The sequence below is a fragment of the Leptodactylus fuscus genome, chromosome 10, assembly GCF_031893055.1.
Source record: "Leptodactylus fuscus isolate aLepFus1 chromosome 10, aLepFus1.hap2, whole genome shotgun sequence".
Taxonomy (NCBI): Eukaryota; Metazoa; Chordata; class Amphibia; order Anura; family Leptodactylidae; genus Leptodactylus; species Leptodactylus fuscus.
Genome location: NC_134274.1, coordinates 16,891,549 through 16,908,343, shown reverse-complemented (window position 1 = coordinate 16,908,343; position 16,795 = coordinate 16,891,549). Strand labels below are relative to the sequence as shown.

Sequence of the window (16,795 nt, the reverse complement as noted above, 5' to 3'; positions counted from 1 at the left end):
TGTTTGGGCCATGCTTAATGCTATTTGCATGTATGGAGTCACATTGCTACATGTGCATTACCTCTTATGTTTTATATTTAGTTACATCCTCCTATGTCCTCTTGGTATAGTTTTTTTTTTATTGTGGTTATTAGTTTCCCACTGTCATTGTTATATTTCATTTATTTAATAAACATGAATTTGTTTTATTTGCTTGTGGGTATGACTTTTCACATTTATATTAGTTTACATTATTTTTGTGTTTTCATACTTCTATTGGCCCGTCATTTTTGTTGCTTTTTTTTCTTTCTAATCACCTGCCAAAGTTAAACTATCAGAAATGGTGTTGTAATACTCCAAGGTAGGGTCAAGCTAAAGGGGTATTTAGGAAACAAGAAGTTATCCCCCTATCCAAAAGATGGGGGATAACTTGCTGATTGATGGTTGTCCCACTCCTGGGAACCCCACCAATCACAAGAGACGGGGTGTTTTGCAACCTAGTCCCAACTGAACCAATTGTCTAATATACCTCTAGTCTCCCAATATGTTTCTACAAGTTAAGGTTGATGAGGGAATTAGTGGAGGGGCCGCACATAAACATGGCACAACATCAGATTCATGAAATACTATGAAAGATAATAGAGGCAATACAATCTATTTCTTAAGGTTTTTGTTGCACAGATCTAGACAGTTTAGCTTTTGGACACCATGACACTTTTGCAGAGCTCCTGAAAAGTTGGTAAAGTGGAATCCCCTGACACGTGACTCCATTTTGGAAACTGCACCCCCAACCCCAAAGGAATTTTTCCAAATGTTGCTATAATTTATTGTGAAAGATGACATTTTTTCCAGGAATATGTCATTTCAATGCATAATATGTTTTGCTCTTTTGAGACTGGTGGAAATATATCTATTTTATACTTGCATTTGATGGGCATCTGAGTGTATACCTTATTGATCTAATCTATAGTGTTTGTTTAATTCTGTAAGAGAATCTATAATGTTGGATGATGGTGGCACACTTTGTGGATGGGCATATGGGATGTCTCATCTATGTTGTTGTTGTTTTTATATTTAACTTTTTAAATATATTTAAAGGGATTCTACCATTAAACTACCTTTTTTTCTAATGAACACGCCGGAATAGCCTTAAGAAAGGCTATTCGTCTCCTACCTTTAGATGTGGTCTCCGCCGCGCCGTTCCGTAGAAATACCGGTTTTAACCGGTATGCAAATGAGCTCTCCGCAGCAATGAGGGCGGGCCCCAGCGCTGAAACACCGATGAGCACATCCCCACTGTTGCCCGAGAGCTCTTTCCTGCGCCGCCTCCTTCTTCTGCAGCAACTCCGCCTCTTCTGGCTTCTCTTGCTCTTGTAGTTCTATACAGGAGCATAGAGAGGCCACCCCAAAATGGCCGCCAGCCAGCTCCTGTATTGAACTGCAAGAGCGGCTACCCCAAAATGGCCACCAGCCGGCTCCTGTATTGAACTGCAAGAGCGGCTACCCCAAAATATCTGTGTATTAGGAGGAGAGGTCTGTGAGTGATATCTGTGTATTAGGAGGAGGGGTCTGTGAGTGATATCTGTGTATTAGGAGGAGAGGTCTATGTACTGAGATCTGTGTATTAGGAGGAGAGGTCTGTGTACTGAGATCTGTGTATTAGGAGGAGAGGTCTGTGTACTGAGATCTGTGTATTAGGAGGAGAGGTCTGTGAGTGATATCTGTGTATTAGGAGGAGGGGTCTGTGAGTGATATCTGTGTATTAGGAGGAGAGGTCTGTGAGTGATATCTGTGTATTAGGAGGAGAGGTCTGTGAGTGATATCTGTGTATTAGGAGGAGAGGTCTGAGTGATATCTGTGAATTAGGAGGAGAGGTCTTTGAGTGATATCTGTGTATTAGGAGGAGGGGGAGGTCAGTGTCCTGATATCTGTGTATTAGGAGGAGAGGTCTGTGTTTTGATATCTGTGTATTAGGAGGAGAGGTCTGTGTACTGAGATCTGTGTATTAGGAGGAGAGGTCTGTGAGTGATATCTGTGTATTAGGAGGAGAGGTCTGAGTGATATCTGTGAATTAGGAGGAGAGGTCTTTGAGTGATATCTGTGTATTAGGAGGAGGGGGAGGTCAGTGTCCTGATATCTGTGTATTAGGAGGAGAGGTCTGTGTTTTGATATCTGTGTATTAGGAGGAGAGGTCTGTGAGTGATATCTGTGTATTAGGAGGAGGGGGAGGTCAGTGTCCTCATATCTGTGTATTAGGAGGAGAGGTCTGTGAGTGATATCTGTGTATTAGGAAGAGAGGTCTGTGAGTGATATCTGTGTATTAGGAGGAGAGGTCTGTGAGTGATATCTGTGTATTAGGAGGAGGGGTCTGTGAGTGATATCTGTGTATTAGGAGGAGGTCAGTGTCCTGATATCTGTGTATTAGGAGGAGGGGTCTGTGAGTGATATCTGTGTATTAGGAGGAGAGGTCTGTGAGTGATAGCTGTGTATTAGGAGGAGAGGTCTGTGTTTTGAGATCTGTGTATTAGGAGGAGAGGTCTGTGAGTGATATCTGTGTATTAGGAGGAGAGGTCTGTGTACTGAGATCTGTGTATTAGGAGGAGGGGGAGGTCAGTGTGAGTAGACGGATCAGTACTCTACTCATTGTTTGTATTAAGACTTGCCTGCAATTGCTGTTACTAATGACTGTCTAATAGTAGTCAGGGGGCGCTCTGTGTATTGTATTATACTGAAGGGGAGGGGGATGTGAGATGTAGAATGGAGAGTGTGTGTCTGTGTGTGAGTGTATATGTATGTGTGGTGAGGAGCAACAGTAGCCTAGGGGCAGAGATGGAGGGGAAGACATGAAAATGTGGGTAGAGATGAGGGGTGCATGAAACTGGGGGCAGATGGAGGGAGGACATGAAATGTCATGACATCCATGTGTTATTAAAGATGGCCAACACCACCAAAGACTGCAGCGGAGCCGGAGACAGGTAAGTAACTTTTTTTTTTTTTTTTATGTCTGTGTCTCCCCTCGGACTCCGATTATTATACTCTGGGGTCTGAAAATACCCCAGAGTATAATAATTGTACATGGATGTCCACTATGGGGTATAATCCCATGTGCAGGGGCCACTATGGGACATAATAGAGCGCGCAGGAATGCGGGGGGGGGGGTGTCGGTCGGTCAAGGTCTTTGGTGTCGGTCAGGAAGAGAGGGGGCCCCATGTCAAAAGTTCGCCATGGGGCCCCGCCATTCCTAGTTACGCCACTGCTCAGAGATATATATATACCTTAGCCAAGAAGGTATACGTCCACTCCTGACAACCAGTGGCTGCCTATAATCCAATAGGCAGTCCTGTCCTCAGAGAGATATATATACATACCTTAGCCAAGAAGGTATACGTCCATTCCTGACAGCCAGTGGCTGTTATAGTCCAATAGGCAGTCCTGTCCTCAGACAGATATATATATATATATATATATATATATATATATATATATATATATATATATATATATATAAACAATTTTTTATTTATTTTTTAAATGCCACCAAACACAAAAAAAAGTAAAAGGACCCAACAGTCGTACTCTGGCCAGTGCTCAACCACCTGCCATGAAAGGCAAAAAACAGACGTCAACATTGCGTGTGTGTGGCGAATCCGGTATTCTGAATGCTGATAAGCCAGTCCATAGAAAACTAATTACTTGAAGCATCTTCTTCTGGAAGGACTTCCTCCTCATATTCCACTGAACGAAGCTTTGGGTCATCTGCTTTGCCAAATGTTCAATGGGGATCCAGTTCACCCCCTTCTAAATTAACCTGTCCAACTAATTTGGCAGAAGCTGAGGGATCTGCTGCATTATTTGATCATTCAATGTCCAAGTTCACAGACATACTGCTGCCATCTGACGATGATGAAACACAAATTCCAGATGCGGCTCCTTCACCATCATCCAGGCCAGTCCATGTGTTAGTGTGGAAGATTGTTCAGAAGAGCCAGTGGATGATGACTATGTGGACAAAACTTGGTCTCCACGTGAAGAGGATCAGGGAACTAGTTCTGATGATGAGGTTCAAGTTCATTTGCCATTGCCACCAAAATGTCCTCCAATTAATGCACAAATCCCAGTTATAACACGAACACCAGTAAACGCTTCTCCTGGGCAACAGTCAAGCAATTTGTATAAAAGAATTACAGGAACCACTGGCCAATGAGCCACATCTGAATTCCGCATGCCAATTGCTCCAACATGTTCCTCTCTTTCTGGCTCTAATATTAAGCCCACCCTCCAACAAGTATTGGAAAGGAAAAAAAACCTATCCAGCCACAGATGAGCGTGCTAAGCTGCTTACCTCCAGTATTTCAGAACTACTGGCCTTGGAAATGGTCCCTTTCCGCTTTGTGGAATCAAAGGCTTTTCGCTCCCTGATGGCCCATGCTGTGCCCCAATATGTTGTACCCAGTCGCCATTACTTTTCACGAAAAGCGGTCCCTGACTTGCAGGAACATGTCAAGCAACAGATAAAGTGTGCCCTAAAGCAATCTGTTAGTGCATGTGTGCATTTGACAACAGACACGTGGTCTAGCCAGCATGGGCAGGGCCATTACCTATCTCTGACCGCACATTGGGTCAACATTTTTGATCCTTGTCAGAATGTGGACGGCAGTTTGTCGTCTGTTCTTCCAACCCGAAGGAGGGTCCTTTCAAATTCATTGGGGGATCCAACTTCCCCTTCAACTCATTCGGAAACTTCATTTCCTGAGAGTTCCAGGGACGGAATGACTTCCACACCAGAACCTCCATCACATCATGGGTCTGGAAATGCACCTAATTTGTATCGGTGGGCTAGCGGGCGAAGGCAGCAAGCAGTACTCAAATTAATTAGTTTGGGGGAACTGAGTCACACTGCTGAAAACATCAAAGATGCAATAATTGCTGAAACTGAGTTATGGTTTGGTCCGCTAGACCTCAAAATAGGCAACGTGGTCTGCGACAATGGTAGAAATTTGGTGGCGGCCCTGAATTTGTTCCCATTGACACATATACCTTGCCTTGCGCATGTATTCAATTTGGTGGTGCAAGCGTTCTTGAAACACTATCCCGATCTTGCACCCCTGATTGACAAAGTACGAACATTGTGTGCCCATATACGGCGGTCCAAGGTAGCTTCATCGCTCATGGCTCAGTTTCAGTGCAAACACAGCTTGCCCGTTCACAGGCTCATATGTGATGTGCCCACCAGGTGGAATTAGACATTGAATATGTTGCAGAGGTTTGTCGAACAGAAGCCAGCAGTAATAGATCTTTTGATGACGAGAGGAGCCCGACGTACAAATGTTGCCCCAGTAAACCTCCATCTTATGGCTGTGGAGTGGGCACAGCTGCAGGACGTCTGTTTGGTTCTTCAGTGTCTGGAATACTGCACAAAAGTGGTCAGCGCAAACAACACCAGCGTCAGCATGACTGTGCCACTTTTGTGCACATTGAAGGACAGTCTCATAACTTTGAGGGATCAGGTATGTCCAACAGAGGAAGAAGAGGAGATTTTCTTGGAAGACAGCCAGGACTTGGAAGACCAACATGGCCACCATGATTCCAGGGCTGAACGGATCTGGCAATGGTTGGAGACTGGGTCACAGACTCGAATAGCCTGTGTGGGTACTTATTCAGAGGAGGAGGATGATGAGGACAATTTGGATCAGGAGATTGATGTCAGTGTGGAGGAGTCATTCCAGCAGTCCCAGTCAACAGGCATTGTGCGTGGATGGGGGGGATGCAGAAGAGACTATAGTCCGCTTAGATGAGTTGGACAGTGATGAAACGCCACCAGGTACATTGGCACACGTGTCATTTCATGCTTAATTGTCTTCTGGAAGATAAACGTGTAAAAAACATCCTGGCAGATCCTGAATACTGGGTGGCAACCATACTTGATCCTCGCTTTAGGGATAAAGTTCCAGGCTTCATTTCCATCACACCACAGGCTTATAGGGATATCGATATGTACCATCAAACACTGTTGGACGACTTAATGGACACATTTCCTACAGAAAGCAGTGAGTCAAGATCATCTCCAACTCCTGCACAACTTTCACAACACCATGGTGGTCCCAGAGACAGAAGCACAGCCTAATGGCATAATGGCTAGTGCTTGGCTGTCTTCGTTGAGGCCTACTACACCAACATTAAATGTAGAGGTATCAGACCGGAGACAGCATTTTATGTTGCAGGTGCAAGACTATATGAAAACGCACATAGACATCTTACCACAAGAGTCTTTCCTGCTGGACTACTGGGTGTCAAAGATGGAAATGTGGCCTGAACTTGCCCAGTATGCCCTGGGGTTACATTCCTGTCCAGCAGCTAGCGTTTTTTTTTTTTGTTTTTTTTTAAATGTAGATTGTGAGCCCCACATAGAGCTCACAATGTACATTTTTTTCCCTATCAGTATGTCTTTTTTTGGAATATGGGATGGAAATCCATGCAAACACGGGGAGAACATACAATACAAACTCCTTGCAGATAGTTTTTTGTCCTTGGCGGGATTTGAACACCAGGACTCCAGCGCTGCAAGGGTGCAGTGCTAACCACTGAGCCACCGTGTGGCCCCCCGGCTAGCGTCTTTTCTGAACGACTGTTCAGCACTGCAGGTGGTGTTGTGATGGAGCTTCGGACAAGACTCTCTGCTGACAATGTCGATCGCCTGAGTTTTATAAAAATGAACGAGGCCTGGATTGAGAAGGGCTATAACACACCATTGGCATTATAAAGAAATCGATGTTGTTAAAAAACCTATCATCGATTCTCTGTAGCTCCTCCTGCACATATTTTTTATTTTTTTAAAGTTACAATTTTTCAGAGCCTCATGTGCTTCAATTTTTAGATTAGAAAATAATGTTTTTATGGCCATTTAAGTCTCTTGCTGTTTCTATGCATTCTAAGAACTTGTCTGTGTTTTTGGGTACCTTTTTTTTTACTTTTAAAAAATGATCTTTAAAAAAAAAACAAACACATAGACTTGCATTGGCATCGGAATTGGGATCGAATGAAAAATGATCGGAAATTATTTCCAAATCGATCCTGAAAAGTCAAGATCGGCTCAATCCTAGTGAAGAGATAAAATGTTTTGTGTTATGTTTCCATATGATTTTTCTCGGTGTAATCTTGGTGCTGGTCCAGGAGTCCCCGGGTCTGGTAAAATCTATGTGAATGTTCTATTTCTGCTTCTTATTTCTTTCTTTCCTCATTAGGCCGGCCACCTAATCCTCTATTTTCCTACTATTTCTGGTCTTTCCACAAAATGGCGTTATGATTTATACCATTCAGGAAAAGTTATGGTGTGTTGATCTTTTTTTTTTCATTTTTTTTATAGAAGGGAAAATCCATTAAGATTTCCTTTCCCTGCTCCACTGTTCTCCGTATGGGATAAATATTTTCATATTTTAATAGCTTGGACAGTTTGGGGCGCGGGGAGACATAAAGTGTTCATGTTCATTATTGTTAATTTATTTTCATATGTGATCAAGAGAAAGGGGGATTTTTTTTTTAACTTTTTAATTTTGATTTTGCTTTTAATTTCAGACCCCATAGGGATTATTATTTATACTGGGCTGCCTGCAATGAGAATATTCTATTGTTCAAGTATAAGGACAAGAGGGATGTTATTGTACTGAGCCCAATGCATGGCAGTGGCATCATCCCTCTGTGTGGCACTAGTACCACTGCCCCCAAACCAGACTTCCTCCAGACATACAATAAGTACAATGGAGTCTAGCTTGGTAGTCTATTTGCAGACCAGTGTTAGACTGTGTTGTTAGTGCCCTAAAGCTAATGTCCTTACAAGGAGTTGACGCTATTCATGGATTCATGGGGGCCATTGTTTTTCAAAGAAAATCTCCTAACACATATGCTGAACCTGTTATGTAGATATCGCTGGGCATTAAGTTAGGTGTTATATGTATAGAGACTGGAGCATGGATGGAGGTTTATGGGATGTGATTATTTAGAATTTCCCTTATTTCACAGCTGATATACATTGCAATGCTACTGAGGGATTAACATAACAAGGTTTACATTTCGTCTAGGTGGAGAATTTTATCACCCGGATTAGACAATTGACACACATTGCAGTGTATACTCTATAGGCCAGTGCTTTTTTTCCTAGAAAATTTGAGTTTTTCTGACTATTTAGTGAAGTAGTACATTCTAGGCTCCTCCTATTGTGGTGTCTTTGAGAGGTGGAGACTATAGATCTGAGCTCAAACCAATACGGCCTCTGTTGCTTTCAGGCTCTATACACTCTTTATGAAGTAATAAAGTTTATATTTTATTTCCTCTATATTTATTGAGTGACCTTCACCTCCTTCTTGTATTTCTCAGTTTTGTAGGGGGATCTATAGCTCACATCTTTGTGTTTGTTAGACCTTTCACGTTCCCCTTTAGAACTGAACTGGTGGCTTGAAAAATGTCTTTTGGAGATATTCTTTAAAACTTGAAAATTATTGCTTGACTTGTAAGCCTTATAATATATGAAACAAATGAAAGGGGGATTAGATATTGATTGCAACATAAAGCAGAGACATGGTTAATTATATTTATGAAGAAATTTGGATAGGATTTTTTTTATGAAAAGCATGTTATTTCAGGTTTTGAAAACTGCATTTTTTTTCTCCAAATTTTTAATTTCTTCATAATCAAAGGCAAAACGGATCAGCCAAAATTTACCACTAACATGAAGTACAAGGTGTTATGAAAAATAATCTCAGAATTGCGTTGATAACATAAAATGTCTCAAAGTTATTACCCCAGCAAGTGACACATGTCCAATTGTAATCACAATAAAGGCCAATATAAGAAAAATTATAAGAAGAATTATTAATATAAGTAATAATAATAATAAAATTATAAAAAGAATTATTAAGTTATTACCACGTGTCCAATTGTAATCACAATAAAGGCCAATATAATAAAAAAAAAAATGTCAATATCAAGGAAATATCCACACACAAAGGATATATATTAAAATAGAATTATTAATATCCACTAAAATGGGAAAAACATAACAAACATAAGTGACTAAACAATCCATATTGGGGAACAGTTTATGTACCAACATTACCAAAACAATGTAGGGATAAATGCACAAAGTCACATGTCAGACAGGTCTGGTGTGGTGCAGATAGTCCATAGCAAATCTATATAGAATGTATGAGTATAAACCATCAAAGCCATAGTAATAGTGATTAGCTAGAAACACCACTTTACCGTCTTACACATCAATATATAATATGACATAAACCCACATTGTCAGGATGGCCCGATGCGCGTTTGGCGGTAACAAGTTCTGTAGTACCCCTGTGGTAAGTTATACCATAATTCTATCACTATATAAAGCGCCTGTAATGTATGGCCAGTGTCCCCTGACCACATCCATGCACGTGTGTGTGTGTATTTTCCTTGATATTGATATGTGTCCAATTGGAAATATATGGCCTGGTGTGTAACGCAATTTTATGCTGTGGGGTCAAATATTCTCTAAGGAAGCCAAATGGGAGAGACTGGAGCAAATATACTGAGCATCAGCTGTAGGAGAGGGGAGATCTTTATTAAAACAATCCTATGCATAGAAGAAGAGGGCTACACTTTCCAAATTTTGATCTTATACCTAAAAGATCTGAATTATGGTGAGAATTTTACTGAAACATCAGATAAGTCTCTGGATTTAGAAATCCCCAGATTTAATAACCAAGCTCTACATCCTCCCCTTCTGCTGGCATCAATACTGGATCTGAACATACATTCAGGCTCAAACATTTCTCTCTCAGCCTAAAACAGTGACACTCTGAGAACAAATTCTTTTTAGAACGTGTTTTATTAAGAAAAAATAAATACTGAATAAGGTGCATTTCTAGCTCTCTAGAAATCGGGAAAGAATCTTCTTCTTGGGGGTCAAATAAGTCTCTTTGTCCATATCATTCTCTCTTCTCACTTCATCCACTCCATTGGACTCCGTTGGCACAAAAAGATACATTTTAATGGACGGTGGCAAAAGTCTTGGTCTTTTTTTGGCTCCTTCATGCCGAAGGAGGTCTGTCGTGCAGATCCAGTATCCTTCCTGCATTGGTTCTGCCATTTTCTTTTCCTTTGAAGATCTTTTTCAAGAGAGGAAGTGTCCGGCAGAGGTGACTGAAACAGAAAAGAACATTAAGCATAAGAACCAAATATGTATAGGGAAGATCTGATTTTGAATATAAAGCAATATGGCCAGGATTACAAATGGAAACCCCATTATTTTCAATCAGAGCTGACATTCTCATGGTTATGTAGAGCAAAGTAAGAGAAGAGAATTCTCCACAGATTAACAACATTACTGGATCACGTTCTCTTGCAAAAAGTCCATTGAAGGGACTATATTGGGGAATTCCTATTTATTCCATTTCAATAATCAATCCAAGTCAATTCAATAATCAAATTACATGAATAAAAAATTGGTAAAGGTCAATCTAGACTTTATGTCTCTAAAGTAAGCAAATTGGGCAAGTTTAGAAAAGACGATTGGCTTCTGAGAAAAATAGTCAACTATTACCGGTGATTCCTAAATGAAATACAATAAACTGAAATAGAATTAGGTTTTAACATCTAAACCAGGGCATAAAGCAATAAGAAATCCAATGTATCCAATACCTTGTGATGAAACTACTGAAACCTACAGTAAATTGGGTAGGAGACAAGTAGAAATGTGTAAGAATTCAGTAAATGTTGTCACTTACCTTATCCAAGATTATTCCAGAATTGTTCTCCGTCTGGCCTGATGATAGGAAGTTGTAGTAGCAATAAGTAGTTCTAGGCTTCTGAGAATATAAATCCATCCTGTCTTCTTATAGAGGAAACTTTCACAACCACCACCCTTATCTTACCAAACAAATGCAGATTTTATTCTTCGCATTGCCACTGCTTATAAACAATACAGTGGCCAACTCTCCTGGATAGAAATGTAAATTGTCTTTGGTGGTTGATTACTTTACATTACACATGGGATTCTTCATGCGGGGTCTTGTTTGTGGTTTCTGGAGGGGTTTTGTTCCATTCATATGGCTCTATGTGAGGCTTATTTGCTTTAGTCTTTTTATATTCATTTGTAGTTTTTGGATTTTTACACTGTATAGTCTGAGCTCATGCATTGATGTTTGGCCCATGCTTAATGCTATTTGCATGTATGGAGTCACATTACTACCTGTGCATTACCTCTTATGTTTTATATTTAGTTACATCCTCCTATGTCCTCTTGGTATAGTTTTTTTTTATTGTGGTTATTAGTTCCCCACTGTCATTGTTATATTTTATTTATCTAATAAACATGAATTTGTTTTATTTGCTTGTGGGTATGACTTTTCACATTTATATTAGTTTACATTATTTTTGTGTTTTCATACTTCTATTGGCCCGTCATTTTTGTTGCTTTTTTTTCTTTCTAATCACCTGCCAAAGTTAAACTATCAGAAATGGTGTTGTAATACTCCAAGGTAGGGTCAAGCTAAAGGGGTATTTAGGAAACAAGAAGTTATCCCCCTATCCAAAAGATGGGGGATAACTTGCTGATTGATGGTTGTCCCACTCCTGGGAACCCCACCAATCACAAGAGATGGGGTGTTTTGCAACCTAGTCCCAACTGAACCAATTGTCTAATATACCTCTAGTCTCCCAATATGTTTCTACAAGTTAAGGTTGATGAGGGAATTAGTGGAGGGGCCGCACATAAACATGGCGCAACAGCAGATTCATGAAATACTATGAAAGATAATAGAGGCAATACAATCTATTTGTTAAGGTTTTTGTTGCACAGATCTAGACAGTTTAGCTTTTGGACAACATGACACTTTTGCAGAGCTCCTGAAAAGTTGGTAAAGTGGAATCCCCTGACACGTGACTCCATTTTGGAAACTGCACCCCCAACCCCAAAGGAATTTTTCCAAATGTTGCTATAATTTATTGTGAAAGATGACATTTTTTCCAGGAATATGTCATTTCAATGAATAATATGTTGTGCTCTTTTGAGACTGGTGGAAATATATCTATTTTATACTTGCATTTGATGGGCATCTGAGTGTATACCTTATTGATCTAATCTATAGTGTTTGTTTAATTCTGTAAGAGAATCTATAATGTGGATGATGGTGGCACACTTTGTGGATGGGCATATGGGATGTCTCATCTATGTTGTTGGTATCGCTGCTATGGAACAGCATCTGTTGAGGTCATAAGCATGGTGACCGATCATCCTTATGTTGTAAAAGTGCATCATATGGCATATTTTACCCCTATTTGTGAGGTTATCACATTATGGCCATCTCCTATTCTCAGGTTGGTCCTGGACACACGGGTGTATATAACTTGCTTTTGTAGTTCTATACAGGAGCATAGAGAGGCCACCCCAAAATGGCCGCCAGCCGGCTCCTGTATTGAACTGCAAGAGCGGCTACCCCAAAATGGCCGCCAGCCGGCTCCTGTATTGAACTGCAAGAGCGGCTACCCAAAAATGGCCGCCAGCCAGACTTGCATTGGGATCGAGATCAGGTTCGAATGAAAAATGATCGGAAATTATTTCCAAATCGATCCTGAAATCTCAACATCGGCTCAACCCTACTTACTAGTCCAGGAGTGGTGTATGGTATTGTAACTTTGTTCATTCAAGTAAACAGGACATAAATAGGCAATGTCACAAGTCCCACAACTAGTCTAAACTGATCCTAAGTCCGAAGAATAGGTCCAAAGTCTGATCCTACTAAACTCTTTAAAAAGATCAGAAATGTGAACTATACGCTGATCTCTATATATAATGTAAATTTCTATCTGATGTTCTTTTCTTCACAGTTGGAGAAGGATCAATTGATAAAGAGAAGTGACATCCAGACTGATCTGGTGACCCTGTATCTGGAGGAGGTTAGTCCACAGAGTAGACGTCCACCATAATGCCCGGCTGATCTGTAATGCTATGTGTCTTCTTGTTTGTAGCTCGGACGAAAGTCTGTCAATCTTTCATTCCTTGTTGAACAAGATATTAAAGTCAAGGACCTAAAACCAGCCATAGTGAAAATTTACGACTACTATGAGACTGGTAAGATGGATTTATACAACTGTGAAAACATTTACTTGTTGGTCCAGTAAGTAGTCGTGGTCATCTGAGGTTTAGTAGAGGACTGCTAAGGGCAAGGTTCATGTTACATCCTATATTTCCATGAGAGTCAAGTGTCTGATTTTCAGTACTTTCTTGTCTTTAGATGAACATGCAGTTGCAGAATACAATTCGCCTTGCAGAGGATAGTAAGAACAAACTCAGACACATCAAGGTAACAAATATATATATAAAATTATTGTCTTGGCTGAAACAGTCTGTGCATTTTTTGTACCCAATTTCATTGTCCTAATGTATCTAGAATCAAAAATTGGAAATTTCCTACAGTTTTGTGTATTCAGCTCCTCTGAACAGAATTGTCATCCTATAAACAGAATCAAGGGTACGATCTATAATATAGGTGTAATATAGAGAGTAGGGTCCATTATTGTTCTCTTGTGGGCCTAGGATTCTTGTGCATATCCCTGATCATTTCTGAGATATATTCCACATAAAGTCATTTTCCGATCAGCAGAAATGTTCTACAATATTTTAGGTTTGAGATGAATAAGATGAATAATCCATTGTAGGGTAAAACTTGCCATGTACTTGTTAAGAGAGTTTTTGTCACAATCACTATATAAATGAATGGCTGGAGGTAGAACGTGAACTCCATGTTTAGCTCTGTTTACTATATATGTCCTCCACCAGAGGTCGGCAGATACAGATGATACCTGTGGGGTCTAGATGTCGGACCCACGTAATCTGATACTGATGACCTATCCTACCGATACATTCTCAGTATCAAACATGTGGAGGAGCCCCGTTTCAAGGGAGACTGCTACCACCACCGGAATCTCTTGTAAACCACTTGCATGCCATTATTGGGCTGGTTACTGACATAGTGAACAAACTTTGCTTGGACCAATGGACAATCTTACCAAAGAATTCAAAGGTTCACTGTGTCATGAGCCGACCCTACGAACTTGCAAAGAGGTCTAACTGTTAGAATAAAGGAACAAATCTCTGCTAAACATCTTATGTCATTCTTTTAGGTTCTGAAAGAAGATAACGACTTCCTCAAATTCCAAACGCAAATTCTACCAAATGTCAGCTAAATGTATACAGAAAAAGCATGGATTGTGTATGATGTGCTGATAATAAAGTTATCTATCTTATTATATGCTAGTCCTTTCATTATTTACACCTAGGAAACAGCTCAGATATAAGATGGTTGGAGGCAAAGAAGGACATTTTGTATGGTGACATGACATGTGTCAGGAGGATAGTTAGGGTTAAAGCTATAATCCTATAGCTCTTTTGGTTTTTGAATCTAAGGTACTTCTATTGTCATAACCAAAATCTGCTGCAAAGCAGATTGGACCTGATAGCTTGGGACCCAGTTTGCCAAATCTAGATACCAGAAAATAAGTGCCCCTGTAGAGAGCGAGAAAGGAGTCATTGAGAGAGACAGAGAGCCGTACATTGAGGAATGGAGAAGCACAATAAATAACTCCAAGAAACTCACCGTGTACCAGTCACTGCAAAGGGACTACACCATGGCCACCTACCTGGAGAGAATAAGCCACCCCAAACACAGACAGACCCTGTGCCGGTATAGACTGAGCACCCACAACCTGGAGATGGAGATGGGGCGACACAGGCAGACGTACAAGCCACGGGAGAACAGACTGTGCCAGCACTGTGACCAGGGGGCCCTAGAAGACGAGATCCACTTCCTGCTACACTGCACCAAATACTCAGCTGTGAGGGCCGTCTACTACCAAAGACTCTCTGCCCACATCCCAGACTTCATATCTGCAGATGAGAAGAGGAAACTCTACATCCTACTGGGAGAAGAAGAGGCCACTGTGGAGATTGCTGCCCAATACGTGTCCAGGTGTCACCAAACCAGAGGAAGATGAGACTCCATGGACTGTTATACCTCAAACCACCCGCCCCACCCCACCTCACCTCCCCACCTCACGTCCCCTCCCCATATAGTGGTCACCAACTAAGAGGAAGATGAGACTGCACGGGCTGTTATACCCCAAATCACCCCCCCCCCATACAGCTGTCACTAACTAAGAGGAAGATGAGACTCCATGGACTGTTATACCCCAAATCAGCCACCCCACCCATACTCTCTCTCGACTCCAACTCCCCCCCCCCTCCCACTTTACTAGCTTTGGCAATGCCAAATATCCATTCGGACGTGCCAATAAAGCCTATTTGATTTGAAACAAACCAGCACCCCTACGGCAGACCGAGAGAGTTATAAAGAGCTGAGATGAAGCCAGGAAAGTATGGAATTGTCAAAACAAAACCAGAGGTGTGTCAGAGTCCAAGCCATAATCCTATCCAAGAGGTCATAAATACAGCCAAATAAGAAACAGAGGGTAATCCAGGAGAGCAAGCCAAATGTCATTAACGAAGAGTTCAGCTACATCAGTAAGAGGTACAGATAGTAATATGGGAACACAAGGAGCCCAGCCACATTAACAATCTCAAGCAAATGACTAGTGCTAGAGAACTCTGTTTAAATACCCCGCCTCAACCTAGGAGTGGAAGTACAACTCTTATCAAGTCTGCTTGTCAAAGTTCTGAGAAGACCCAGGCAAAGTTTGACTGGTGGACATGTTAACCTTAATGTGACAGCTGCAAGGTGGAGAAACTGGAACATAGACACTGAGCTTCCTAAACATGTAGAGTCTAAGGGTGCATGCACACTACGTAACACCGGGCGTGTATGAGAGCCGTACACGCCCGGCGTTACAGCAGGGCTGCCGAACACTTCCCATTCACTTCAATGGGAGCGCTCGTAACAGCGGCGTTTACGAGCGCTCCCATTGAAGTGAATGGGAAGTGTTCGGCAGCCCTGCTGTAAAGCCGGCGTGTACGGCTCTCATACACGCCCGGCGTTACGTAGTGTGCATGCACCCTAAAGGAGGCATGTCTCCAGTCCTACTCCCATCATAAAGGCATGCTCTATACTACAGAATCTGGCTGCAAGATAACTGGCTGAAGCAGGAGCCTCGCTGTTTTTTCCTGCACTTTGGGTAATCCCTGCCTGCTCAGTTGTTTCTACAAGATTATGTCAGAAAATCCTATGAAAGCAGCACTGGAATAAATCTCAGTTGTGATCTCTAGAGCTGCCATTAAATTATGAACAAAAAAAGTATATGTAACAAACCAATGGAGGGAAATTGAGGATTGCAGAAGAAGTTAGTGTTGTCAACTGTGGCCAATAACAGTCAACCTAACTCAACAGATTTAAGGCAATGTTTAGGGGCCTGCAGGATACCAGATGGTAGTGGTAATTCCCCAGGGTGTTTACAGTTTACTCGCTGAGTCAGGGGATGGGGCTTGGAAGTGCTTGTGGTGGTAGGGGCAGGAATGACTTAGGAGCCAACAGTTGCAATTCAACATAAGATGGAACTTTACTGAAGTGGACTACAGCAACAGGTGCGGCTGGATAAGTGCAATAGGAGATCCACTGGGGACGTGGAATGAGCCAGGTAATGCCTTCACAGCAATGGATGCTTAGTTCAAAGATGTTAAGCCTCCAACACTCTTCTCTGTGAGCTGTGACAGCATGATCTTCCCTGTCTCAGGGCTACAGCACTAATAATGGGTAATGATTTCTACTAGTAGAGATCTTCTAAGATGTCCTCACTCTCTAGTGTCTATAGCAGACATCCTAGGACACTCAAA

General features: G+C 41.4%; 1 protein-coding gene across 1 annotated transcript in view; it reads left to right on the top strand.

Moving 5' to 3' along the window:
* Positions 1-14,196, top strand: part of LOC142219111 (alpha-2-macroglobulin-like) — a 58,054-nt gene extending 43,858 nt beyond the window's left edge. The window contains exons 33-36 of the mRNA XM_075288078.1: positions 12,841-12,909; positions 12,982-13,084; positions 13,248-13,316; positions 14,137-14,196. Of these exons, the coding sequence (XP_075144179.1) occupies positions 12,841-12,909; positions 12,982-13,084; positions 13,248-13,291 (216 nt within the window). The 3' untranslated portion in view covers positions 13,292-13,316; positions 14,137-14,196. The remainder of the gene's footprint in view (positions 1-12,840; positions 12,910-12,981; positions 13,085-13,247; positions 13,317-14,136) is intronic.
* The last annotated feature ends 2,599 nt before the right edge of the window (positions 14,197-16,795 follow it).